This window comes from Phragmites australis, chromosome 2 (assembly GCF_958298935.1).
Source record: "Phragmites australis chromosome 2, lpPhrAust1.1, whole genome shotgun sequence".
In the NCBI taxonomy this organism is placed as follows: Eukaryota; Viridiplantae; Streptophyta; class Magnoliopsida; order Poales; family Poaceae; genus Phragmites; species Phragmites australis.
In genome coordinates this window covers 8,903,195-8,930,132 of record NC_084922.1, presented here as the reverse complement: position 1 = coordinate 8,930,132, position 26,938 = coordinate 8,903,195, and the positions used below count along the sequence as shown (strand labels likewise).

General features: G+C 43.8%; 2 protein-coding genes across 6 annotated transcripts; one reads left to right on the top strand and one right to left on the bottom strand.

The window, feature by feature from the left end:
• The first annotated feature begins 5,883 nt into the window (after positions 1 to 5,883).
• LOC133898309 (NADP-dependent malic enzyme, chloroplastic) lies at positions 5,884 to 11,214 on the top strand. Its single transcript, XM_062338961.1, has 20 exons — positions 5,884 to 6,149; positions 6,288 to 6,538; positions 7,429 to 7,549; positions 7,634 to 7,708; positions 7,859 to 8,010; positions 8,101 to 8,206; positions 8,275 to 8,340; positions 8,459 to 8,554; positions 8,645 to 8,716; positions 8,806 to 8,889; positions 9,017 to 9,115; positions 9,265 to 9,312; positions 9,414 to 9,467; positions 9,556 to 9,654; positions 9,765 to 9,854; positions 9,927 to 10,004; positions 10,347 to 10,421; positions 10,510 to 10,600; positions 10,729 to 10,857; positions 10,938 to 11,214. Exons 1-20 carry the CDS (start codon positions 6,102 to 6,104, stop codon positions 11,024 to 11,026), a joined length of 1,923 nt encoding a protein of 640 aa, XP_062194945.1. The 5' UTR covers positions 5,884 to 6,101; the 3' UTR covers positions 11,027 to 11,214.
• A 644-nt stretch (positions 11,215 to 11,858) lies between these two features.
• LOC133898318 (2-oxoglutarate-Fe(II) type oxidoreductase hxnY-like) lies at positions 11,859 to 16,155 on the bottom strand. Of its 5 annotated transcripts, none has more exons than XM_062338972.1 (12): positions 15,786 to 16,155; positions 14,680 to 14,825; positions 14,449 to 14,567; positions 14,214 to 14,312; positions 13,833 to 13,884; positions 13,358 to 13,494; positions 13,179 to 13,279; positions 13,039 to 13,097; positions 12,822 to 12,878; positions 12,552 to 12,597; positions 12,234 to 12,313; positions 11,859 to 12,121 (listed from the first exon to the last, which is right to left on the bottom strand). In XM_062338972.1, the coding sequence occupies exons 1-12, from the start codon at positions 15,870 to 15,872 to the stop codon at positions 12,031 to 12,033; spliced, it is 1,074 nt and encodes a 357-aa protein (XP_062194956.1). In that variant the 5' UTR covers positions 15,873 to 16,155; the 3' UTR covers positions 11,859 to 12,030. The 5 variants fall into 5 exon arrangements, with proteins under 5 accessions (XP_062194956.1, XP_062194964.1, XP_062194973.1 ...); XM_062338980.1 differs by having other exon boundaries at positions 14,449 to 14,561; XM_062338989.1 differs by having other exon boundaries at positions 13,373 to 13,494; positions 15,786 to 16,153.
• Between the last annotated feature and the right edge of the window lie 10,783 nt (positions 16,156 to 26,938).

Here is a 26,938-nt window from a genome sequence, read left to right as displayed (position 1 = left end):
GCAAAATGGCGCATGCACCACCGGTGCACAAGAGGAGGGTAACCCTCCATTTGTTCTCTAGCTGCATTAAGGAGATCCTGGTGCTGATCCGATATCACACAGACTTGGCACCCCGCTCCAATTAACAGCAAACCAGGTACAAGAACCAAGACCAACTACTATTCCTCACTCCCTCTGTCAACGCCAATGCTAGAGGTACCAACTGATCCTCCGCATCGATGCAACATCAATTATCAGTGCACCCTTGTACTTTCTCGTTAAGAAAGTACCATCGACGCTAATTATGGGCCTAAAATGCTTGAAGGCCTCCATGCATTGAGGAAGGCACCAAAACACACGCTGCATGACAGACTTCATGACACCACTATCGCTGCCCATCATGCCACCAGATGAAATGAACCACTTAGTCCTAGAGTTGAAATGTAAAATTGCATACAAGATCCTACGGACCCTCGCGTACGCCTCCTTCCAATCTCCCCATAGTAATACCATGACATGTTGCTTCGCCATCCATGTCTTGCCATATAACATGTGGTAATTGGTAAACCCAACTATAAACTCAATTAGAGATGCCACAATCGTGCCCGGGTTTGCCTGAACAATGGGGGTGATGCGTTGACCAAGATACCTCACCGCGCACTAGGAGTGCACTTGTTTGGGCCTTGCTGACCCATAAGTGTGAGATTGTTTCACATTTGTGACTTTCCATCGTCGATCATCGCTTGGAATAAGACAGACCCATACACCCCATACACAACATTTGTATTTTATAGTGTACCTCTCCTTCGCATAAGAATGAACCACGTTGTATGGTCTATGGTGCCGCATTGAGTAGTCCTTGAACCAGAATTCACTTCATCAAGACTATCAAATATCATTCTCTTCTTAACCAACTTCTTCTCACTGTCTACTTCCTCCTCCATGGACACTAAGCCATTATCATAAAGTGCATTCTTGGTCAATGAAATGTTCGCGTAGGCCGGCACCTTGGGCACATCCACATGTACAACCTTCAGTGTCCTTATCTCCTGTTCCGTGTAAATTTCATCCCACCAAGCCTCCTTCTCTTCCTCGCCTACTTCTCCTCCCACCTCAACACCCAAGAGTCGTTGCTTAACACTAGGCACATGTTCATCTTTTTTTTACCTCATCATCTTCATCTTCGTCCTCACTGTCTGACAAAAAGATTTGTGTCTCCTCAACATTTACTTGGGCCTCCTCATCCTAAAAAAAAACCATCATCGAAGTCATACATACCACAACCAAATCAAAGTTATTGGAACCACCGGCAACTATCTCCTGAATAGAGGCACGAGGTACCTACGGAACAGTAACATCGGCGAGTTCAGAGATACTGGCAATCTCTGGGACAATGGCGGGAATTTTCTGAGTCAAATGCTTAGCAGGCTCCACTTCTTGTCTAATACTACCCGACACATGTTGAACCAATGGCATCGAGCTTCCTTCGATACCCATATCAACTACCAACTCCGCGCAACAAACTTGAGAGCCATTCACACAATTCTTGTACAACTTTCAATCATTCTCCGGCGCCAACTCCATAACAATATAGTGAGCCCTACCACCCCAGTCGGCATCATACCTTCCACGTACGGTTACATTACATACATCCACATCAACATACATAACTTACCTAACCTGAGCAACAATTTCATCGAATCAAGGAGAGTTCCCAAATTTCAACACTTGCTCTCTCATCTTATCAAACTTCCCATTTGCATTAACCGTTCCATTAAAAAACATACGAACAACCTGATCCATCTACACACATAAACCATCCAATCATTACACATATACAAAAATATCATCGCTATAACACATGAAAATCCTACACATTATCCAATTCAATTCCTACACCTCATCATTTCATCAAAACAATTCAAAAATGCTCATATATATATAGAAGAATATGCATTGCTCATATACATTAAGCCTATCCACAACTGATTCAATTTCCTACGCTCAAATAATTGTATGCAACAAATTTCACACAATACACATACGTAATTATACATACATAGCACTATATATGACATCCGATCTAACTCAAAACATAGAAATTTCATAACAACATCAACATTATCTTAAACCCTAACTACCCTTGAACTATAAATGCAAGCCAAAACCTAAAAAAAACTTAGAGGGAATGGATGAGCTACCTTCCTAGAACACGTTTCCGCGAAATCCCCTTCAAATCGGGCTTGATTGGTGGAGATATAGGGGGATTCATCGACGCTGGAGAGGGAAGTGTCACCTCTGTTGCGCGCGGCTGGAGGAGGAAGAAGAGGTGCGGGGGAGAAGGGCAGGGGCGGCCTTCTATATGCAGCTGAGTCACGCCAAAGGGGTTGGTGTGACAGTCGGTCGCGCCAACCCTTATGGCATGACTCAAACCTGCCACGTCGGCGACGTGTGGCACGATGTTGGGGTAGCCGCTAGCGTGACTCTTTAGTCACGTCAAAGAGATTGGCATGAACAAGGTGAGAGTCATGCCAATTTCTCAGTCATGCCAATTTCTCTGGTGTGATGTGACTAAAGAGGTTACTTCTTAGATATTTAGATTCTTACGTGTTGTTATTAAAATATTAGTTTAAAATAGGCTAAAAAAATCCCAAAAGAAGCAACGCCGAGCTGACATCAACTGACACTTGGGTCCTAGTTTCATGGGTCAGGTCACATGGACTGGCCAAAGGACCCAAAGGTGTACCCAGGGGAGGTCTCGTTCTATCTAGCTATTCGGGCTCTATCCTACGCGCTACACTTTGAACTGTCAAACTGGCTTGTGGAGACCTCCAAATGTGAGGTTGGACTTCCATGTAGAGTGAGTTGTGTGCAAATGGGTGAGGTAGGGATGGCAATACGAAAATTCTCCGCGGCTGTGGGTGAACATACCCGCCCTTGCTAGGAAGAAATTTTCCCATCACTATTCCTCATCTTTTGTCCCTGGGATGGGTTACCCATGTGGTCTCTATCTCTATTACAAGCTAATAAAATACTAATATTAGCACAAAATACAATATTTTATCTTTACATTCAATATGATTAGCACAAATCAAATTAGCTGTTGGCATGCACATCTTTGTTCGCGTTTAGTGGCATACCATTGTGCAACCAGAGGTGGGTACATGACATCACGGGCTCGCTGACGATTTCTGTTCTGGTCGAGTTTTTATGCATTTGGGATGCTGTGGAACAGGTTGAATTATCAGATGCTCTAGATAAGTTCATTTGGCGATGGTTCGCAAACCAGCAATACTCATCATCGTCGGCCTACATGGCCTTTTTCCATAGACAAACAGAGCTATCAGGGGCGAAACAGCTATGTAAGACGAAGGCGCCGGTAAAATACAAGTTCTTCTTTTGGTTGGTTCTCTATGGTCGCTGCTAGACAAATGACCGCCTAGAAAGACACAACTTGAGGAATTATGGCATTTACTTCCTGTGTTGTCAGGCCTCTGAAATCATCCAACACGTGCTCCTCGTTTGTATCTGTAACCGTGAGGTCTGGTTCCATCTACTGAGGCCAATGGGTCTCCATCGTTTTACTCCACGGACGGACATGGAATTGGTGGACTGGTGGCAACACGCAAGCGGCTTCCAAAGGACATAAGGTACGTTTTCGACTCCATTTTCATTCTGGGAAGCTGGTTTCTCTCTAAAAAAAAATCAAATTAGTATAAGATCTAAAGATAGATGCATATCATTGATAGGAAGGTTAGCATAAATACAAAATAGCATAAGATAAATATCTAAATTCATAAAATAACATAATATAGGTATTTAAAAACCATCATTTGTAAGAAAAATCGAGGCTTGTGGGGGGAGAGGTGAGGTGCGGGAACATCCCGCCCCCGCTCTACCTACTTGAGAAAGAAATTCCACTATTTATATATTTAAAGGGGAGAAAAGCTCCCCATCTCATTTCTTATAGGTGAATTTCTCGTGACGGGATGGAGAAGGGGCGCTTAATATCCCATCCCTCCGTGCGGTGTGTGTGGGGGTGTTTCAGCAAGCCTGCGTGGCGGTGGAGGTGGCTACTCGCCGCGGCGCGAGAGCCCACACGAGCTGACGCGCTCACGTCTCGTCGTTTACCGCCCCGACTGACACTGTCACGGGCCATTTGGTTTCCTCCTTGCTACAGTGCAGGTTGATCCAGGTTGGTCGTCCTGCCGTCTCGGCGAGTGGTGACTTCGGCGTGCGTGAGTAGGTTCAGTGAACTCCAGCTGAAATCCTGGTCCTCCGAGTACGTATACAGTTCACATGGCACTATCGCACCACGTGATTTTCTTTATCTTTTTTTTTGAAAAAAAACTGCTCCCGCCGCAAAGCATTCTCCACGACAAAAATAATGCTCTTGGAAAATGTACAAAGATACTAGGTTCTCAAGATTTTTCAGTCAGTGTCTTGTAAGACTAGAAACTGACGGCGAGAAAACAAGTTGGTTGCTCGGCCAGCCCCAATTGACGGCCACGGCCCACGGCGCACTCGCCCACCAAACCGGACCAAATCTGACGACCTTGAAGGCTTAATACCTTATTCCTCGTTGGATCCCATCTGCGTATTCGCCTTTGGCAGCAAAGAGAAAAGCGCAAAACATATATGCATCCTTCTCCAATTGGCCGCGCATGGGGCGAGTATAATATCGTGGGAATGACGGAATATCATACTCTCATGCAATTTGATAAGGCCACGTCTCTCTAATTTATTATTATTACTGCAACAACAGGAGAAGAAGAAAGTAAAAAAAAAATGTTCGGTACATGGTTTTTACATCCAATAATTTGTTTTGTATTCATACCCTAAACCCTTCCTATTGGCCTCCACCTCTTCTGTGCCATGCACAGATCCCTTCGATAACCTTTGCTATTTGTATTACCCTTCTACTCGCACGCCGCCTTGTTATTCCGGCCGTGCCTCGAGATTGAGGTCCTCTTGTCAGATCTTGCCGCCTCTTTATGCCAACGATTCATAGAGCTTGAGACCCTCACGAGGAGACCCTACCATTACCCTATTTTATCACGTCCTCACTGCATGATAAATCTGCCGATCATTCCATATTACATCTTGTCTCTTAGCTTTTGGTTCCCATTGGTCGTTCCTCCAACCTAGCCACCGGCCTTCGAGCTCAGCAAATGTGTGATAAACTTATATTGCAAGGTAGGGTCACTAGCAACCTGGTTCTTCCTCCATGAATTTCACTTCCACCACCAACCATATAGGGCGAGACATCATAATTCATCACGGAGAAACAATTTAATTTTTTATTTTATTTTGATTCTATTTAGGATGTTAATGGACGATTAGTTCTACAAATTATCTGGATCGAATGCGTGTATGGATTTGATGAATGCTGTGTAGAGTTTAGCACTTTTATGAATTTCCTCAAAATTATTTTATTTTCACCGATTTTTTTTTATTTCTTTTGTTTGGGTGGAAATTTTCATCATCTGTCACCAAACGATGAGAGGAGATGTCTATAGGGTTTGACGGGATGTCGTTTACACGCAAAATTTCTGCATGAGGATTTAGCTCCACGTGATCCAAACAACCCCTAAAAATAGGACACAGATCTCTTGCAGTGGCACTGTGCTGAAGAAGGCAATGGTAGTGATTGCACAGCGGTTTATGAGTGGTGAACTGTACCAGCTTCCCTACGGTGCACGAGTAATTTGATCTGAGCCGTTCGATTTTAATCCGATGGTTGAAAAGTGATACTAATGTAGATCATTGTAGTTCCTCTGAGGGGTAAATTCGCTGAGGATCCGTGTCCCTAAAAATATACACTAATCAACTGGATCATTTCAGCCGACGAAGCCGCAGCACAACATTTGGTTTTGCCGTTTGAAGCAGGTAAACCGCGGTTCAGAGGTCACCGGCGAAGGAACCCAGTCAAACGGCGCGCGCCTCCCGAATTAAATACTCCCCCGCCGAGCCAGCCCCCCTCCCCTTTTATACCCCCTCCTTCCTCGCCACCACCCCCATTCCCCTCTCCACGCTGCTCGGCTCGGAAGAGGGAGGAGGAGGAGGAGGCAAGACAGCTGCCACGCGCCTCGCTCCCGCTCTCCGCGGAACTCGCCGCCACCATGCTCTCCGCGCGCACCGTCGCCGCTGCCTCTTCCCCCGCTTCCCTGGTACGCGCGCTTGTGCACGTAATTCCCCCAACCAGCGCGTCTTGGGCTGCGCAATTGCGGTTTAGTCCCCTTCCAGCTGAGTTACCACCTTTGGGTGTCTAATCGGGCGAGCTTGTTCGTATCTGTTTGTCTCCGCAGTGGAAGCGTGGAGGTGGCGAGGGCGGGAGCTCTGACGGCTGCAGGAGCTGCAGGGAGGTGCGGAGGAGGGCCGCTGCGGTGAGGGTGCGGGCGGCGGCGCCCAGGAGGGTGGAGGCCGTCACGATGGGGTCCGCTGCGCAGACCGAGGAGGAGGAGATGGCGGCAGCCGGCGGTGGGGTCGAGGACCCCTACAGCAAGGATAGGGCCACGGAAGAGCAGCCCGTCACGCCCTGGGCCTTCTCCGTCGCGAGGTGAGCGGGGGGCGAGTCGGATCGCGCTGGGGTGGGAACTCAGGAATTGGATCTGGGTGGGCGGACCTCTCGATGCGCCGATCTGGAATGGTTTCTATGTGCTTTTTTTGTTTGCTGATTTGGTTCAGGGTTTCTGTTGATCTGGCTTCGTCCGCGTGATGCTGACGTGTCTACAAGTGTGGATGCGTCGGGCTCTCACTTTACTTTACTGCTCGCTAATGTGATCAAATCTATTTGAGTAATGGTGCTTGTGGTTTTTGCTCGGTAGAATCTTGTGTCGTGTGGCGTTCACCAAAGGGGAAACTGTCCCTTTAGTTTGGTTTTTCTCCATCCATAATTTATCGCACAGTGCTTCAACTGAACTGTATTATAATCCGGTCAGCTTGATTTAGTCTTTTTTTGTCGCCTATAGATTATAGGCTGCGCAGTATCCTTGGAGTTATTGAGCCGTTCACATGTGAATTTCTAGCATTTTTCAGTTTAGAGAATAATTTTGGCGGTGTTTTCGAGAATTCAATGTCTGATTTGTGTCACCGATAGAGGTATTTTTGAGTAGGTCTAGAGTTGCTGAGCGAAGCGAAGAATCAGCGGGTCCTGGTAAAGGCTGGAGTATATTCTAATCTGGCCCACAGCAAAACCTCTTTGTCTTGTTTCCTCCACTACAATTCGACAGGTGAAATATGATGGGAAGAGATACTAAATTTATAATAAAATAGTAATAGCGAACAAAGTTGTTACGTAACTGACTGTAAATGATAAACCTTGTGCTGCTGTAGAATGTCTATCTTTAGTTGCAAGTTGAATGAATATCATACCTCTGCAAGAAATCAAATAATTTCTTGCACACCATATTGAAACAAAATGCTGATGTAAGATTATTTCTGCAACAGTGGCTACACCCTTTTGAGGGATCCACATCACAACAAGGGTCTCGCCTTCACTGAGAAGGAGCGGGATGCACACTACTTGCGTGGCCTTCTTCCTCCGGCAGTTGTGTCTCAGGACCTCCAAGTATGGGCAATATCTGCAAGCCACAATCACTGTATTAATTATGCTGAGCTTTTTTCCCTGAAGGTCGTCTTCATCTGTATGTAGATAAAGAAGATGATGCACAACCTGCGCCAATACCAGGTCCCGCTGCAGCGCTATATGGCCATGATGGACCTTCAGGTAATCCCAGTTAATACCAGGTTGTGAATGCCTGGCTGTTGTTGTTGTTGTTGAAGATCTTACAGAATCCAGCATTATTGGTATGTTATGTTCAGTTAGAATGATTGGTTTTGGTTGCAACATTGTGCATAACGCCTTCTCTTTCATCAGGAGAGAAATGAGAGACTTTTCTACAAGCTTTTAATTGATAATGTGGAGGAGTTGCTCCCTGTGGTTTACACACCGACTGTAGGTGAGGCCTGCCAGAAATATGGGTGCATCTTTAGACACCCACAGGGTCTGTATGTCAGCCTGAGGGACAAGTACGTTACAGATTTGCTTGAATTTAAAAGATTTATGTATTTATCTTCCATCTGTCTATTGGATTCTGACTGATTGGAGGTGCATTCCAGGGGAAAGGTCCTAGATGTTCTGAGAAACTGGCCCGAGAGGAACATTCAAGTTATTGTTGTTACTGATGGTGAGCGAATCTTGGGGCTTGGAGATTTGGGTTGTCAGGTATGATTGTCTGATTAGTTGCTTACTTCAGGGCCTTTTCTTATATTTGGTTGAATGGTCTTCTATAGGGAATGGGAATTCCTGTTGGCAAACTTTCTCTCTACACTGCTCTTGGAGGAGTTCGCCCATCAGCTGTAAGCATTCACATATTTTCTGTTCTGGTTTTGTCCCTTCCCTTGTTGTGATCCCAATACATTTGGTACTAACAAAAAACTAAATCGTCTTAACTTGTGAGTTCAAAATTACTTTCAGTGTTTACCCATTACAATTGATGTTGGTACAAACAATGAGCAATTGCTTAATGATGAGTTCTACATTGGAATCCGGCAAAGACGTGCAACTGGCAAGGTATGTACTTGTGACAAGGTTGCAAGAAGTAATGAGTTGGCAAAATATCCGAAACTTGAGATCTGATCTGTGCATTATCATTAATGGCAGGAGTACCATGAGCTCATGGAAGAGTTCATGAATGCTGTCAAGCAAATCTATGGCGAGAAAGTCCTCATCCAGGTCAGTCACAGATTCGGTGTACTATTTTGTTATTTATTAGATCAATTTACTTTTATTACAAGAATCATAAGACCAGAAACTTGTTACAGTTTGAGGACTTCGCCAATCATAATGCTTTTGATTTACTTGCAAAATATAGCAAGAGCCATCTTGTTTTCAATGATGATATCCAGGTAAGGGGAACCCACCCATGATACTTTTTATTTTTGCCAGGAGGCATCCTTATGATCCTTATTGAGTCATAATAGTCATCCTTCAGATTATTGCCTTCTGTAATTTTACCAAAATGGATGATTGCAGGGCACAGCATCAGTGGTCCTTGCAGGTTTGTTAGCAGCACTCGAAGTGGTTGGCGGAACCCTAGCAGAGCACACTTATTTGTTCCTTGGTGCTGGAGAGGTTAGTTAACACTTCTCTTGGTGGACTTGTGTTCTTTTGTTGCCTAACGGCTAAACATAGTTTTGTTGCCTAACGGCTAAACATAGTTTTTATTTTCTGAATGGAAATTGTACCCATAAATAAAATTTTGATTATGTATTTGACTCCAGGCTGGAACTGGCATTGCAGAACTCATTGCTCTTGAGATTTCAAAACAGGTAACTACACTTTTTCGGATCTCATGTGGGGCAGGGCAGTTTCAGTAATCCTAATGCTTACTGCTAATATTTACTGTTTTCAAATTTTCATTGATTTGTAGACAAAGGCTCCGGTTGAAGAGTGCCGCAAGAAGGTTTGGTTGGTGGACTCAAAGGTTTGGAACCACAGGAAAATGCACTGTTTCTACTACAGTTTTTGTTCACCTGTTTAGCTGAAAGCTTAATACAGTATTATATATTTAGGGTTTGATTGTTGACTCTCGAAAAGAGACCCTTCAGCCATTCAAAAAGCCTTGGGCACATGAACATGAGCCTTTGACGAACTTGTTGGATGCTGTCCAGGTATTCATTTTGATACATATTTAAGATTGTAATTCAATTCATTAGGGACTGCTGCCTTCACTGAAATATATTTCATCATATTGTGCTAATCTTTTTCGTTAATCCTCCAGTCCATCAAACCTACAGTTCTGATTGGGACTTCTGGAGTTGGCAGGACTTTTACAAAAGAAGTTGTCGAGGCAATGGCTTCCTTCAATGAGGTATTTTTGACGACTTCGCTACCTGGTGGTATAGAAAGGATGCTTGGCTAACTTATGACATTGCAAATACAGAGGCCTATCATCTTTTCACTGTCAAATCCAACATCACATTCTGAATGTACTGCTGAAGAAGCATATAACTGGACCGATGTGAGTTTTCTCAACCCAAGACTCTGACAGATATGCAAATTCGTGTACTCACAAGTCACAACGTTTGGCATTGCTTTGTGCAACTATATACCATTTGAAATGCAGTGATCACTAGCGACTAGCCCAACTATATACCATTTGAAATCATGAAATGCAGTGATCACTAGCGATTAGCGCAACTATATACCATTTAAAATGCAGTGATCACTAGGGATTAGCTAAAAATGATCTGTGTTCACTTTCCTGTTTCTATAAATGTTGCATAGCTGGCCAGTGTGGATAAATTTGAGAAAAAAACTTTGTGCAGCCTGTGGTATGCAACTTATATGTCTTTACTTGCAGGGTCGTGCAGTATTTGCCAGCGGCAGTCCATTTGACCCTGTGGAGTACAATGGAAAGATTCATGTACCTGGCCAGGTATTACTTCTTTTTTGCAATATCTTGCTGATCTAGACACCTTTAAAACAGAAGTTCTTTATTGAATAATTGTGCCTATCTACAACAGGCAAACAATGCTTACATTTTCCCTGGATTTGGCCTCGGAGTCGTTATATCTGGAGCGATCCGTGTCCATGAGGACATGCTTCTTGCTGCCTGTAAGTACCTTCTGATGGGAATTGATAGACATACAAATGTTCTGACTCGTCTCTTGAACTGTATTTACTGGGGAGATTAAGTGTGAACTTCTGTTGTAACCAAGTTCGTGTTTTGTTCCTTCAAACAGCGGAAGCTCTAGCTGAACAGGCCACCCAGGAGAACTTTGACAAGGGATCGATCTTCCCACCCTTCACCAATATCAGAAAGATCTCTGCGCACATTGCTGCTGCTGTGGCTGCCAAAGCCTATGAACTCGGTATGCTCTTCCTCCATTTCTCTCTAGATGCCATTCCATTTCTTCCTACCAGCGCTTGACATCGCGTGCCATCCTTCCAGGTTTGGCAACCCGCCTTAGTCCCCCCAAAGACCTGGTGAAATATGCAGAGAGCTGCATGTACACCCCTGTCTATCGCAGCTACCGGTAGCGCTGCGGGGATCAGTTTTGCAGTAATAAAAACCTATCAATGCAGGGTACTGCAATGTTGTTGCCGTCGCTGTTTGTCGCCGCCACCGCTCTTGCTGCTGGTGGTGGTGGTAGACATTGTATCTGCCTATACATACATCATATCAGTTGTAACTTGTAACGTTATGGAAGCAAACCATCTTGTACCAATGTTTGTTGTTCATTCTTTCTCTCGATCATGACGAGCGTATTAAGAGCACACGGATTGTAGTTCTCAGAGAAACGGTCTGCATGCCAGCATCCTTCGAGCATATCTATATTGAAAAGTCCAATGTGCTTAGTTATCTAGTAGTGTAAGAAATCCAGATGACGAAAGTAATCGACACAAAGGGAAAAGCTGCAAGTTGATTCAGGCCTCCGGCAGAAGTAACTTGTTGCTGCCGGTGTTCGCCTGTGGTTCCAAAATGTATGGCTGCATATGCTCCCAGTCCCAGCTAGACTATGAAATAATGGAGCTCTACTTCAACATGAAACCAGCCTCGCCGTCCACAGCCATAAACTACGTCGCGGCGACTTTGCCATTTCTTTTTCGAGCAAAGCATGATCGCGTGAAATTGTTGGATGAAGCTGATTCCTACCAGGACCGTGACATCACGCGGCTCACAAAGTATTGGCGCATGGTGCACCACGTGGGCGGGACAAGTTTCCGCCACAACAAATGGCACCGCTGCACCAAACCAAACAGATGCAGAGGCGAGAATTATCACGATGCCTACTGGCTACTGCCATCACATCGAAAGCTATTGCAAAAAAGGCAGAGGGATCAGGGAAGAACTCGACAACGACAGGGATAAGCTCGAAATTCTCTACACATGCACAAAGAAGACAATTCCTCTCTTCATGATTCATGAAGAATGGCATCTATAGAACTACTATGCTTATACTGATACAGTGATACTGGTACATTACCATACTTGATGGCTGAAAGGGCAAAACAGAAGAGGTGACAATAACGTAGGGCATCTTTCAGGCCTTGTTGTTGCTGTAGGAGCTCAGATCTGCATGTGTGTCCTTGTAGCGCTGGGACAGGTACGCAGAGCATGTGATTGGAGGGAACCTGAACAGACAATGCAATTACAAGCGTTTAAACTCCTTGGGACTTATGTGTTCTAGTTGTGATGATAAATTGCAGATGACAACTTTAACTGGCTGGAGGAACTGGAACTTACTTTGGAGGATTTGTTTCGGATTTGCAGGTCGGCAGGCACTCGACTACACAGTCGTGGCTTGGCTCCACGAAGTAGGCTATCTGTTCCAAGCAAGGGGGGAAATACAATGATCAAATTGGATGGAATCCGCTGTAACTGAAATAGGAACAACTTAAGGGCTTGTGGTTTTCTTTTTCCTTGTTCTTTTTCGAGGAGAATGGTAGGTTACAGTATGCATAAATAATACAATCCTCCTCCTTTTCCTTCCGCACTAGTTTCAGCTCATTCAGATATGCCAGTTCATGATCTTGATAGATTTACATAACAGAAGAAACTTACCGAGTAGCGTTCTCGTCCATCTAGGACCACTCGATGTAAGGTCGACCTACAAGTGTCAGAATCAATTGTAATGCAGCATAAAAAAACCAGCAACAAGCGGATCATAAGAGATAAGAAAATGTTTTTTTTATCTATTTTCTTCCTCAAACAGACAGCTTGGTGCAGAACCAACACTAATAATCCTCCCAATAATAAGCAAATAATAATAGTATCCAGATGCCAGCAATAAGAAGTACAAACATGCTACTGTGCTAATATAGATTGGCCTACCTGAAAATGCAGTTACTCCACCTTTCGAGCATATCACCAAGATTGACGATAAAGCCTCTGAAAAATCAAGGTCAAACATGTGAGGATCTTCACCAACATTCAGTATGGAACAACTTAAGAGTTACGATTAACAGGATGAATTTCATTCATGCCTTCACCTCCCAGACATGCAGCCAGAATGAGACATACATCTAAGTAATTAAATTAACAGGTTTACCCTTTCACAGGAGCCACATATTCCCATACTTGAGGCTGAGCATTCCTATCCTTACATATCTGCAGAATTCAGAGGGCAAATCCCAGTTTGAAACAAAGCCAAGAGAAATATAAGAGAAGTATTGTTTCAAGGAGTATTACTTGGAGCCCAACTACATCATCGGTTGCTAGGAGAGTTATCAGTCCATAGTCTGAATGGGCACCCGCTCCATAAACACCCTTTGCAGGATTTGACACTTGACCTGATGATAAAAGAACATCAAACAATAAAATTCGTCATGTTTCTTGTGGATAAATATCATTTGACATGAAGGCATGACCTGTCTTTTGTCCACCTTCATAGTGCAAAAGCCTTAGTGTGGCTATAGGCTCGCCAAGCATTTCAGGTCTATCAAAGAAGTCCACATCTAGGTTCAAAGCAAGAGCAATGATTCTTGAAACTGATTTTGCCACTCTCCTGAAATCCTCACAACGTTGATCAAATCAGAACAGTATAAACTCTGATTGAAGAAATAAATCTTCATAACCAAATTTCAATGGATTAAAGATGAGCACATATCAAAAAGATTTTATTTAATATTTAGAAGCTTTCTAGTGTAACGTCAGGCTTACCAGATGTTCATTGTGCTACTTCCAAAAAAAAAAAAAAACGTGGGAATTAAGTTTACTTTCAATCTTATGGATCATCCTTGCTCACTTTGACATTCTTAAAATTTTGAAGTCACTATCATAAAAGATGCGCTTCTATACAAAAGAAGTATCTTCATTACTGTATTCAAGGTGCAATAAACTCACAATGCCTCCGAGTGATATTGCTCCATCACCTCTCTCCATTTGGGCAATACTTCTGAAAGAACGATAGGAGAAGTTAATGTCAAGCATGTAAAGACAATGTAATGCATGATTATCATAAAAATAATAAACATCAAAGGAAAGATAGGCTTAAAAGTGATGACACCCTTATAGCGCTTATATATGCAAAGAAGGATTTATCCATAGGTGGTAAACACTTAACATAAACGAGTTGAACTAAAGAATCTACTGTTCTTTACGCACCAAGTTTCAAGCATAGGATAGACTGGAACCTATCAAACATTAGGCTTTGTTATCCATTGCTAATTCAGTTTTAGAAGAGGGGTTTTGGTAAATTGTGTATGAAAAAGGGAAACAACTTACCTTCTGAAGGCCACTGATTTGGACCATAAAATGGTCTGTTTGCTTGTGGATCATCTACAGGAACCTCAACTCCTATATAATAACCTTCCTTGTAGTCACCTGGAACAGATCAGAAGTACCGATGGTAAGAGTGCACAATCTGGAACTGAAAATGATACAATACACAAACCAAGGATATTCAGATTGAAGTGTGATTCAATACAGCTGCCTATGTAGAAGTACTTCGTAGTTTAACCTGCTCTTTTGAAATTACTCCAGCCACAACAGCATGATAACCTGTCCAGATTTTCATCCCAAGAGCATGGTTCCAAAACTGCAGAGCTACTCAACACTTGCAGTGCAACCAGCCTATAACTTGTTGATGGCCCATAAAAAGCAAATTTCAGTGTAGCCACAAATGGTAGTTAATGGATTACCATTCACTTGATTTTCTGGATCAAGAATTTCATCTAGCATGGGAGTATACCCTCTATTCTTCTCGTCCCGGAGAAGCGTCATTTTGTCACTGTGGGGCAGGTCAAAGAACTTCTTGCTCTGGTCAAAAACCTCATCCATGAACTCCTGGCTTATCCCATGATCCACCACATAGAAGAAGCCTGAATCCAGGCATGCCTGCCAAAGAAGAAGAAGAAGAAAACATTCGTTTAGCAAACAAGATGATGCACAACTATTAGAAGATTCGGAAACAGCAGAGATATGTAACACTTGAACGTTCAGCTGCTATACATGCAAACTATAATTTAACAAGAAGCCAAAAAGAAAATGGAATAGATTCTTCCCACATCGGCCAATTATAATAAAATACATTGATGCATACTGGATTTCAGTGGCCGGATACTAAATTATAGCCAGTCAAAAGGCAACACATTATGGCACAAATGAACTAATTCATGAGTTGTAGGGAGGGACTTATGTCACCACAAACAGAAACTAAAGCAAGTGTTGGAAACTGAAAATCTAGAACACGGTGTACTTTGACTTTCTAATCCGAAAACTGGGAATACGATATTACAAGTTGATGCATGTCATATAACGCTCTTACGTTTTACCTATTTAGCATGCAAAAATTGTAACTTGCATTTCATATAAAACTCGGTTCTTAGAGGCAAATGGTCCTCTTGGCATAATCAAGGATTCTAGTTGAAGATGTATACTAATACAAATAATTTATCCAAGTACCGCTGATACTCCACCTTGGTTTCCGAATGCAGCAAATTTGAAGGCACAATTAGACAACGTACGAGGTGAAAGCAACAGTTGATTAATGATAGTTCAATTAAACATTACTAGTATAATATTTCGAACAGGGCTAAGTCCATGTTTTTGCTGAACTTGTGCACTAACAGCGACAAAAGAAACATCTATTATAACAAGCAGATTCCTGCCCGCTAAACAAAAGAAAGAAAACCTAGAAACATGCTTCGATGAAATTTGTGCCTTCCTATATGGATGAATAACCAAAGAAGACGAACGATTTAACCGTGATCATAATTCTCAAGAAAGGAAGTTCCGAGCTTTCTGCAATTCAAACAACTGAAAATTGAGATTATATCAAGAAAAGAAACCGAGGACCTGCTTGAGGAGCGCGACAGATTTCTGGATGTCCGGGTCAGCCAGGCTGATGCAATTCAGACTCGTCCTCGAGGTCGAGCTATCCATGCTTCGCCCCCTCTGATCTCTGTCTTAGATTCCCTCTTATTTTGCTCCCTGTTGCTGCCGCCGCCGCCGCCTCTCCTCTTTTTCTCGTTGATTCACGTCCGCGTGTCTAGCTAGCCGCCTCCTTTCCTGATGCGTTCAAGCAGAGGGTTGGAATTGCCAATTTGGAGTGGGGTTATGGAATGATATAGGAGGGAGAGTCCCTAGAAAGAGGAAGGTTGGTGGAAAAGGTGCAAAAGCCAAGGCCAAGATCAAAAGTGGTGGACAAAGGGATCTCTTTGTGGCCAGGGAGTGCCTTGATCTTTGGACAAAGAAAAAGAAATTCTCTTTATTTGTTTGTATTTTCTCTCTTTACTTTTAGCACTTTATTTATGTTTTTACTTGTGTCATGAGAATCTAATGTAATCCATTATTGATGGGTCATATGAGCCAATTCTCTTTGGCCCCTTGATCCCATGGAAAGGAACGGCTAGGGAAGATGATAATCACAGTGCCATAAATAATAGTAGAGACGACTGCTCTAACGATTATGAATAGTATAGTGTGAATGGAGTTATCCAGTGTGGGTGTGCTTCATAGCTCATTGCACGCCATTTGCCCTTTTGCAACAAACATCATTGTTACTATTGATGCTAGGGACTAGGGTTGATCCATTGTGGGAGCGAAAGGGGACTCAAAACCACCCATGCGCACTAGGAGCCCCAAACCACTCCTTTATTTTTTAGGTATGGAAGAGGAAGATATCATACTTAGTGGTTTTGGATCCACCACTTGTTAGAGTGGGTCCCCATACTATTGTTGGCCACATTTTTTACTTGCCTTATTGGTGCTCTACCACTCTGTCAGAGCATAAAGCTAGGTGTCTGCTTTACCAATCTGCTATCTACATGTAAAAATGAACCATGGTTAACGATGCCATTATATTGTCATTGGTTACCTCGGAAATCTGAGATCGAGCTTCGATATAACATGAGACGTATTTATGGTTTTATCCAATGTAGAAAACACCGTTGCATTGTAGTTTTTCCAAGTTTTTGGAGGTGAGTGAGCATATATGTTTGCTAGCAAATGCGTGCCTTTGCTACCTAGATATCACACATTATATGGTTTCATGTAGAACAGAGCCCGTTTAATCAAAGAGCGTAGTGATCATAGATTATTTTTGAAAAATTTATTATGGTGCTAATATATATTATCAACAAATCTTTCTACATCAACAAATAGGAAAATCCGTATTGTGCACCTGGTGCTGGAGGACTAGGAGTAGGGGTACATAATCCGCAATATTGACGTCGACAGCTTCGACGCCGCCGTCGACCTGGATTCCAAGGAGCCAGAGCTCCTGCCCGACCCACCTTTGTTCTGCGTGAATGCCGAGCACAGACAAGCAACATTCTTTATGGCCCTCGGAACTAGGATCCTCACCATGCAGCGCTCATCCAGCATGGGCATCCCCACCTTCGACATCGCCACGTCGGGCCTCGTCGTAACCCCTTAGCTGCAGGGTGACGCGCTCTCGTACTGCCATACCCTCGTGACGGTCAGCGGCGATTGGATCTACAGCCTGGAGTGCAACAGAGCTAGGTACCTCAAGCCGCGCCAAATCAAGGTGCTGCGCGCCCCAGCCCCTTGTGCCAGAAGCGATGGTCATGGAGAACCGTGCCCTCACCACCGCCATTCAACCCCCTCTTCGTCGCTTGCCACATCGTGCACCCTAACGGTCGCACTGTCTTCTGATAGACTATGCGTGTATACATGCCATGCATGTTTGTTCATCGTACATCGCACGTATTGTGTTGGGCATCCCCTTCCTAATCTCTTGGATTCTATTCTATAAGCCGGTTGTTGAGATATGGAAAGCATGAGCCTATATACGTAACCATTTATTGTCCAATCAATCTATTGTGTGATTACCTAACTTATCCATGCTTTCATGCTATCAGACCGGTGTTTCCCACGCCTGGCTTGCTTCCGCATCTAACCCTGGCCTCCCCTCCTCTGGTGACGCCACCCCTCCCCTCCTTTCGATCAACAATGACAGTCGATGATGTGGAACACACACGTCACGAAGCGGACGACCGCGCCCAACGTGAGGCGGCTGAGCGCGCTAACCTCAACACCCAGTACACGGCGGATGAACGCATCTAGCATGATCGCGCCCTCGTTCTTGCCAACGCGCGCACCATGCTCCATGCGTAGGCCATCGCTATCTTGACGATCAAGACCCTTTTGCCGATTGTGCTCGACGCGGACTCTTCCAACTATGGCAAGTGGTCCAACCTCCTCCTCAACATGCTCGGCAAATATGCCCTCGACGATCATGTCCTCTCCGATGATGGTGCTCCCGATGATGAAGAATGGGTGCGGCTCGACCACACCGTCCTTTCATGGATCTACGTGACCATCCCCTCTGACCTCCTTAAGCTCATCATGAACCGCGAAGCCACCGCATGTTCAGTGTGGCTTTGCCTCGAGCAGTTCCTCGAGAACAAAGAAACCCGTGCGCTTTACCTCGATGTCGCATTTTGCAATTTCGTCTAAGGGGACTTGTCCATCACATACTATTGTCACAAGCTGAAGGGCATAATCGACGCTCTCGGTGACCTCGATGAAATGGTGCATGATCTTACCCTCATCCTCAACGTTCTCTGTGGCCTCAACAAAAAGTTCTCCTACATGACAGAACTCTTCAAGCACCAGAAGTCATTCTTGACGTTCTTTGAGGTTCATGTTGATTTGCTCCTGGAGCAACTCACTATGCCCCACAAGTCGTCCTTGACGTCCAACACCTTCATCACCGGCGCTCCAACCAGGGGCACTGGCGGCACCCACTTATCCAACGCTCCTGGTGGAGCCCAAACCAGCAGCTCTAGTGTCGGTTCACATGGCAACAACAACGCCTCCTCCGGTGGCAACTCCTCCAACAGCAACTCTGGTTCCCGCAACAGCAATTGCAACCGTCAGCGAGGGCGTCGAAATGACGCGTCCAACACATCTAGCAGTGGTGGCACTTCCTCTGGCAGGTCTGGTGGCCACATGGGCTAGCCAACCCTCTACAATCCCTAGACTAGGACCTTTTAGGTCTGGTCCAGCCCACCTAATGCCTACCAGGCTCCTAGACTCCTTGGGCCTCGTCCTCCACAACACCAACATGCCCGTACCACGGCCCAGCAGTTGTCGTAGCAGGCCTTTGTGGTCGCTGGGGCACCGCCGCTCCTGCTACCATGCAGCCGATCCTTGGTGGCTACAACGCCACGCAGGACTGGTCGTCTCCCTTAGGCTCTGGTTGGGATCAGCAAGCTCTGGCTAATTCATTTAATACGATGATGCTAACTCCCCCAGCCAACATGGACTAGTACTTTGATTCAGGTGCCACATCCCATATGACCTCGGACGTTGGTAATCTCTCTGCTTCTCACCCTCCCTCTTTCTCTACTCCCTCCAACATTATTGTTGGCAACGACTCTTTACTTCCTGTCACATCCACCAGTGCCACCTCTTTTCATGCTACCCACCGTCCACTTCACTTGTGTAATGTTCTTATGTCTCCTCACATAATTAAAAATTTGATCTTCGTTTGCCAATTTACACTTCACAATGACTGCTATGTTGAGTTTGATCCCTTTGGCATTTCTGTGAAGGACCTTCACTCCAAGAACATGATTGCCAGGTGCAATAGCTCTGGGCAGCTCTATCCACTTTGGCCAGTGGTGTTTAATCCTCTTGCACTCACTGTCGGCACTACCTCTTTCATTATTCAGCATCGTCGTATCGGTCATCTAGGTCATGAGGCTTTTTCAAAATTAGCAAGCACTGCTGCCATTCTCTTGTAATAAAAGTGAGCTAGACTCTTTATGCCATGCCTGTCAGCTTGGTCGCCATACATGTCTACCCTTTGCTAGCTCCTCGTCTCATGCATCTAAAGCGTTTGATTTAATACATTGTGATATTTGGAAATCTCCTGTTGTTAGTGTCCCTAGCTACAAGTACTATCTCGTAATTCTAGATGACCATTCTCATTTTTTGTGGATGTTTGCCCTTCAGCTGAAATTTGACATGTTCCCCACTTTGTCTCATTTCTTTTCCTTCGTTGCCACTCAATTTGGATCCTCCATTAATGGTATACAATGTGATGGTCGTGAATTTGATAATTCTAGCTCCCGTCTTTTTTTCTCACACATGGTGTAATTCTTCGCATGTCATGCCCTTACACCTCTCCGCAAAACGACAGAGCTATGTGCATCATTCCATCGATCAATAACATTATTCGCTCCTTATTGTTACCCCAACCTCTCTGCCACCCCCCATAAGCTGTCCCCTCGCTCAACACTTTGCATGTTCCTTGGCTATTTGGCAAATCATAAAGGGTATCGCTGTTTTGACCTCTCCTCAAGCCGTGTCATTATCTCCCGACACATTACCTTTTATGAGTCGTCTTTTCCTTTTCCCACATCAAACTCCACTTCTCCTTCCTCCAACTTTTACTTCCTCTCGGAGTTTGATGCCCATGCAACCTGCTAGTTTTCACTTCTCTGCAGGTACACTGCATGGCGCTAGCCCTGTTGCCCCTGTTGGTCTCACACCACAAGTTGTTGCCAGCGGAGCTGCCCCCCGGCATCCCCTACAGGTCCGGCCTGTTCCCCTGGTGAGAGTCCCTCACTGCCACCTCTTGCACGCTTAGATTGGGATGGTCCAACACGGAACTCTGTTGCCCCTACTGGCTCTCCTTCGTAGGTTGTGGCTAGCTAAAGTCCAACGGGCAATGCTAGGCCTACGTCGGCCTGCCCTGCTGCCCCTGTCAGCTTTGGGCTGTAGGTTGCTGCCAGTGCGGCATGTGACATCACCCTGTCCCCAGTCGCTCCTCCGACGAGGGCGCTGTTGCAGGCCGCACCTATGCATGCCACACCATTGTAGGCTGCACCTGGGCAAGCTGCGCCCGCTATGGTGCTTGTGCAGGCCATGCTTGCACCTACTGCGCCACAACGTCTCCCCACTTCCACTTCAGCAGTTCTGATTCCTCCTATCACGAACAACCATACCATGGTTACTCAGGGCAAAACTAATTTTCGTCAGCCACAGACTCCTATGAACCTCCATGATGCCCCTTTGTGGTAAGAACATGCATCCAAGCAATGTGGTAAGACTCTATACTCTTTACAATTAGTATCATTTATTATTTATCACTTGCTTTGGTTGTGTTGTTATAAATCACAAAAGTGGATATTGTAGTGAAAATGATCATATTAGGTCATAATTATGATTTTGGTGATTAATGACAACATAGTTATTGAGTCCTACTAACATGTTGTCAAGAATATATGTTAGTAGGTCTCATAGATACAATACATGAAGAAGCAACTGTAGCCGGGACAAAATTTGATTGAATTGAAAAATTCTCAGGATGATTTGTCTCACCAGATGGTCCGATACAGAGAAGTTTGCACTCACTGGAGCATATGTCTAGAGGCTGTTAGCCGCACCAGATAGTTCGCTGTTAGGCCTGAGTGTACACTAGAGTATTTTTATCAGTGGAGTTCAAGAAAATTACACTCACCGGAAGGTCCAATGATGAACTGGTGAACACGTCAAAATATTTCTAACAGAGGGTGAGGATAGCCTCACCGGATGATCCGAAGCTCAATGAAGCAGTACATACCGGAGCATTTCTAGAAGAAGGCAGTTGAAGATCAACACACTGGAAGGTCCGGTGATTGGAGATGTACTCACCGAAATATTGCACCAGAGTATTTCCTGCAGAGAAGGATTCAAATGTTCAAGACTGAAGATCAACTCACTGGATGGTCCGGTGATATATGTGTGTACTTTGGAGGATCACATCGGAGTATTTTTATGCAGAGAAGAATAAAGTGGCTCGGTCAGGCTCAAGACAACACGCCGGGTGGTCCGGCGATGGAGTTGAAGGTACACTGGAAGGTCCGGTCTTACATAGGCTTTGAGTGGAGTTCCAATAGCTAGTTGCTGAGGTTATACTCATTGGATGATCCGGTGTTAGTACTACTGTTGTCACCGGATCATCCGGTGTTAAAAGTTTTCTGAGCTGTTGGGAAAAGACTAGTTAACGAATTTGAGGCTATAAATACCCATCCACTCGATCATTTGAGGTTGCTGGAGTTCAGAAAAGTCCTTGTACACCTGAGAAGACATCCAAACCACCATAGTGCTTAATGTGATCATTCAAGGTAATTAAACAAACAATTAGTGAGTGATTAATGCTTATAGGCATAGAGAGAGTGTTGCTAGGTGATTGCTACCTAAAGAGTGGATTAAGGAGTGATCATAGCTTATACCGGGTGGTACGCCAGTCCCTTGGAGTCTTGGTGACTTACCGCCAACTTGAGCCGGAGTGTATATATGTGTAGATATTTTCTAAGCTAAATAAGTTTTTGGTGTATATATGTGTATATATTTGATTGCTTGCTCGATTGCTTGTTTAGGTGAGCCTATATATATGTGGTATATACGCTGTATAAGTATAACAATACATGTATATATATATGATTAAAAAAGGGGAGAAAAGCTTTTGAATGTTTTAGACCCAAAGCCCAGCTCTCACCTCCTCTCTTTCTCTCTTCTCTCTCAGCTCATTCAACCAAGTTGGCCCAGCCCACTCTCTCTTCTCTTCTCTCCCTCTCTGCTTCAGCTCAGCGCAGCGCAGCAACAGCAGCCAGCACCATCGCACGCACGCTTCGCCGTTGTCGTGTCCGATCTGGAGAGCAAGCACTCAACCGCCAAACGAGTTCACCCCCAGCATCTAGAAGCTCAAGCTTGCACTGTTTTTGCCCAAGCCCAAGCAAAATCTGAGATGAACACACATGGGAGTCCGCCGGTCGCCTAAAATCCAAACCAAATTCGCGAGATAGAGTTAGAAGCGAGCAATGGATCAAAAGGGGAAAGAATCCAGGTGCTATGTGTGAGTTTTTGCCGAAGAGATAGAGTCCCAAGCATGGTTGAATCATCAGATTCAAGTTTGAGCTGCCACCACCACCCCTTTTCAAATCCTATATATATGCGATCCTAGAGCCTCCCCAGATCATCCCGAAGCTTTTGCCCAACTCGCCAAGACAAAATCGTTGCTAGAGCTCATCGCTGTCGGGAACTGAAGCTTCAAGCCACCGTGTGCCATCTCCCGCCTCCCTGGAGCCTCTCCGACGTCGACATATCCCCTAGGTATGATCCCCGTACTTCCCCAATCCTTCTCCGTTGCTCGCCGGAGTAGTTGGAGCATCAGAGCGTCGTTCCGATGAGTTTTCAGTCTTGCATCACCGTGGTAGAGACACCACCATCCTCTGTTCCACCGGAGCTGAGCGCCAAGACATGACAACCATATGATCCGAAGCCAATAGTGCAGATTATAACCCCCTTATACCCCTTCGCCAGCCAACTTGAGCGCGACACGTGACTTACATAAACCCAGTGAGCCGGTCTACCACCTCACTTGCCCAGTCACCCAGCCACATCAGCATTTTTGCTTATGTGTCAAACCACGTTAGCGTTAGCAGCCAAATTTGCTTTTGTTTTTCTTTTTAATTATTTTATCTGTTTTGCCGACATCATAAATAGTAAATATTACGCAATAAATAGGTTTTCAGTATAAAAATAATTCTAGAAAACAAAAATAATTAGGAAATTGATTTTTGGTTTAGTAATGTTTTATAGGTATATTTAATTTTTTTAATAGCTTTAAATAGTTTTATAATATAAATAAATAAATAAAAACTCCAGAAATGTCCCAAAAACTTATAGATGGCTTTGGCAAAATTCTAGAAAATTCCTAACAACATAATTTCATCTTTAGTTAATCTTTTTAGCTCTATTTTAATCTTTATAAAATCATAACATGTCAACTGTAGCTCCATTTTGACCCGTTCTTTCAGCGAATTATCCGAAACAGTGTAATCTTGTGATGATGATGTTTGTTGTGCGATGTATGGTTCTTTTTGGACCTTGGTATTTATGTGTTCTTTTTATCCGCGTATGTTGCGAGTAGACGCCAACGTTCAGGAGGAGCTAGAAGGTTTGCAAGTTCAAGATTTTGAAGACCCAACTGAGTTCAATGAAGGCAAGTTGTATTCTTGATCATTTTTATCTCAGTTTTACAAATATTTTGTTTTGTAAACATGCATGCTAATAATTTATTAGGAATCCTAAGAGGGGGGGGGGCCTTTACTCTAGTTTTCCCTTATCATTCTTGTCGCAATAGTATGGTTTTGGGTTATAGATGAGTAGATGATGCTTAGCTTTGCTTTGGATGGTAATCATGATAATCGTTCCACGAACTTGATAATGGTCTTATGCAACAATGATAAAATATGACGGAATAATTTTTATAGCAACATGGCATAGGGATTGAGCAGGTGGTATGATGAGATGTATGGTTGGGAAAGTGGTAGTCTTGATCAAATCTAAGGACCGGTTCGTAGGGTGACCTTGATGTGTTCCTAGTACTACCACAATCCTAGTATGAGATGGCCCTAGCCAATTAATTTGCTACTCTTAGCATAGTGTAGACCAGACAGAAGAGCGGTGAATGGATGTAATGTCTTAGGATCTGAAAGGCGCAAGAGGGGGCTTTCGTTGTTGAGGTGGAATCACGTGGCGGTGAAACCTTAGTGGGTAGATATGTGCTAAGAGGGGCATTGTAAAGGTTTTGTAGTGATCTCCTAGCAACACACCTTAGGTAGTGTATAATGTGCTTGGCTGACACTGCAAAAAAGAGACTTAGTCACCGGCTTGCGGGTGATGAAATCATGACTTGTGGGCAAAGTACAATCTCTACAGAGTTAAAACTGAATATTTAGCCGTGCTCATGGTCATGAGCGGCATAGAAAACCTACCATGATTATAACTTGATGGTTTAGTTAGTGTGGTCAACTGTGGCGGTGGGAACCATAGTTAAGGTGTGGGTCAGTCACGATGATGGAAATCATGGTTGAGGTGGTTTGTCAATGGTTCAACCTTGGAGGTGGGAGCCATGATTGAGGTGTTAGGTATTCAACCTTGGTGGTTAGAACCTTGGTTGAGGTGGTAAGTTAGTCAGGATGGATGGAATCTTGAGGTGGTTGGTTTACAACCATTTATTTAATTACTATTGCTTTTCAATTGCTTTTGAAATAAATAATGTTTTATTCAAAAGAGTTGTATCAACCTTATTCTTGTTAAAGCCTTTATATGCATATTATCTTCCACATAACTTGTTGAGTACGACATGTGTTCACACTTGCTATAATCAAACACTTAGTTGAGAAAGAATTAGAAGACTTCGTGGAAGGTGCATTCTAGGGAGGTGTTCTCCGTCGAATTTTCCTGTGGAGTTATCGATAAAGATGAAGACTACGCTTAGGATCCGCTGTTATTTTATTTGGTTCTTTTACCTTTGAAGGTCTTGTTTAAGACATTTTATCGAATAAGGTATAGATATTGTAATGATTATCATCAATGAAGTCACTATGTGTTGGGAATGTTTCCTGGGCTCAACACGTAGAAGAGATTGGTTTGTTCCTTGAACTGGACTCAACTTCCTAGATAGGTTGCGATATATTTTGAACGGTAGAGTAGACACACTAGATAAACCTAGAGCACATTTAGATAGAAATTGATATATGTTTATTTTGTATAGTTTTTGGAGCCGAATAGATTCTAAGTGTCCTAATTCACCTCCTTTTAACACGTTACCAATCCTCACAAATAGCATTCATGATCTATCCTTTATACATGTCGGTAAAGAAAGCACTGTTGATGCAGAGGATATGTCAACAATGCTCGAAAGCTTTGATACATGGTCCTAACGCGAAGAAGTATTGCTTCAGGACATACTTACCAGGTTAGAGTACTAATGGGTACTTCTCAATGTCGTAATACATTTTCGGGTTCATTCGAGCAATGGTTTGCAGCAATTATAGAAGATTGTCATATGACACTTTGTTGGTCGTGAACCTCATCTCAATTGCCTTTCTCTTTGCCCTCCATACCTTGTTGTAGATGATAGTGTACTTGTACTCATCCTCAGTTTGTCTCATTATGAACCTTGGTTCATAGTTCAGGTTGTTCACAATCTGAGCGTACATCACATTAGCGACAAAGGCTGAGGTGATGTTCATGTGGTTGGGCTCAAGTTTGTCCATCGTACAAGTGTGGTTCACCACGATCGATGCCTCTCAATATTCAACCCACTTCTCCTTAAATCCCATTGAGTCACAGCATACTTCATGGCCTGACTGGTAGGATACCTAGCACCCTCCGTCACCTCATTCTGCATATACTCCCAGGACACATGATTTTTCTCATTCACCACAAGGTTGTTAAAGTTAGGATTATTCTAGTCTGCAAGAACATGAGCATTATCTTCATCACCCGACAAGTCATACTCAGGAGATTCGTCAGCCTCAAGATCATCCCTCTCCATCTGTTCAATTGTAGAAGGGATTCGTTCCCACTCGTCTACCTCACTGGTCGGTTTAGTTGGATAATTTGATGAATGTGCAGCATACAGATTGACATCATCATACCCTCATCTTCATCATACTCTTCCTCATCACCCTCCTCTGTGTACCCTCACCCTACATCTCTCAAACAGCCTCATTATTCTTCCATTGCACAAGCAACATAGGTGGCTAACCTCTTTGCACAACATCCTGCATATACATCCTCCAGACTTGATCTTCCCTGAGCTGATACACTTCTCAGTACATATCATCTTTTATACGGTTACCCACAATACTAATAGTAATCTTTTGAACATCAGAGTCCATTTCGAAACCCTGCATCAACTAGGTGTAGAAGTATCCGATACTCTTATGCATAGATCTAGAGATATCCTTGTCCATTGACTCAAATACGGACATTACTACCCCTTTTAGACCATATAATATTCCATTGTATTGGACACAAAATACTAAAATACCACCTATTCGCCATACCAGCCAACCATCGACGAAAAACCCTAACATTATTGGGTTAGAGCATACAAAATTATGTCAAACTACATCTACAATAATGCAACTTTCATTAAAAATATAACCCAACTGTTAATCTACATTGCAACAAAATAT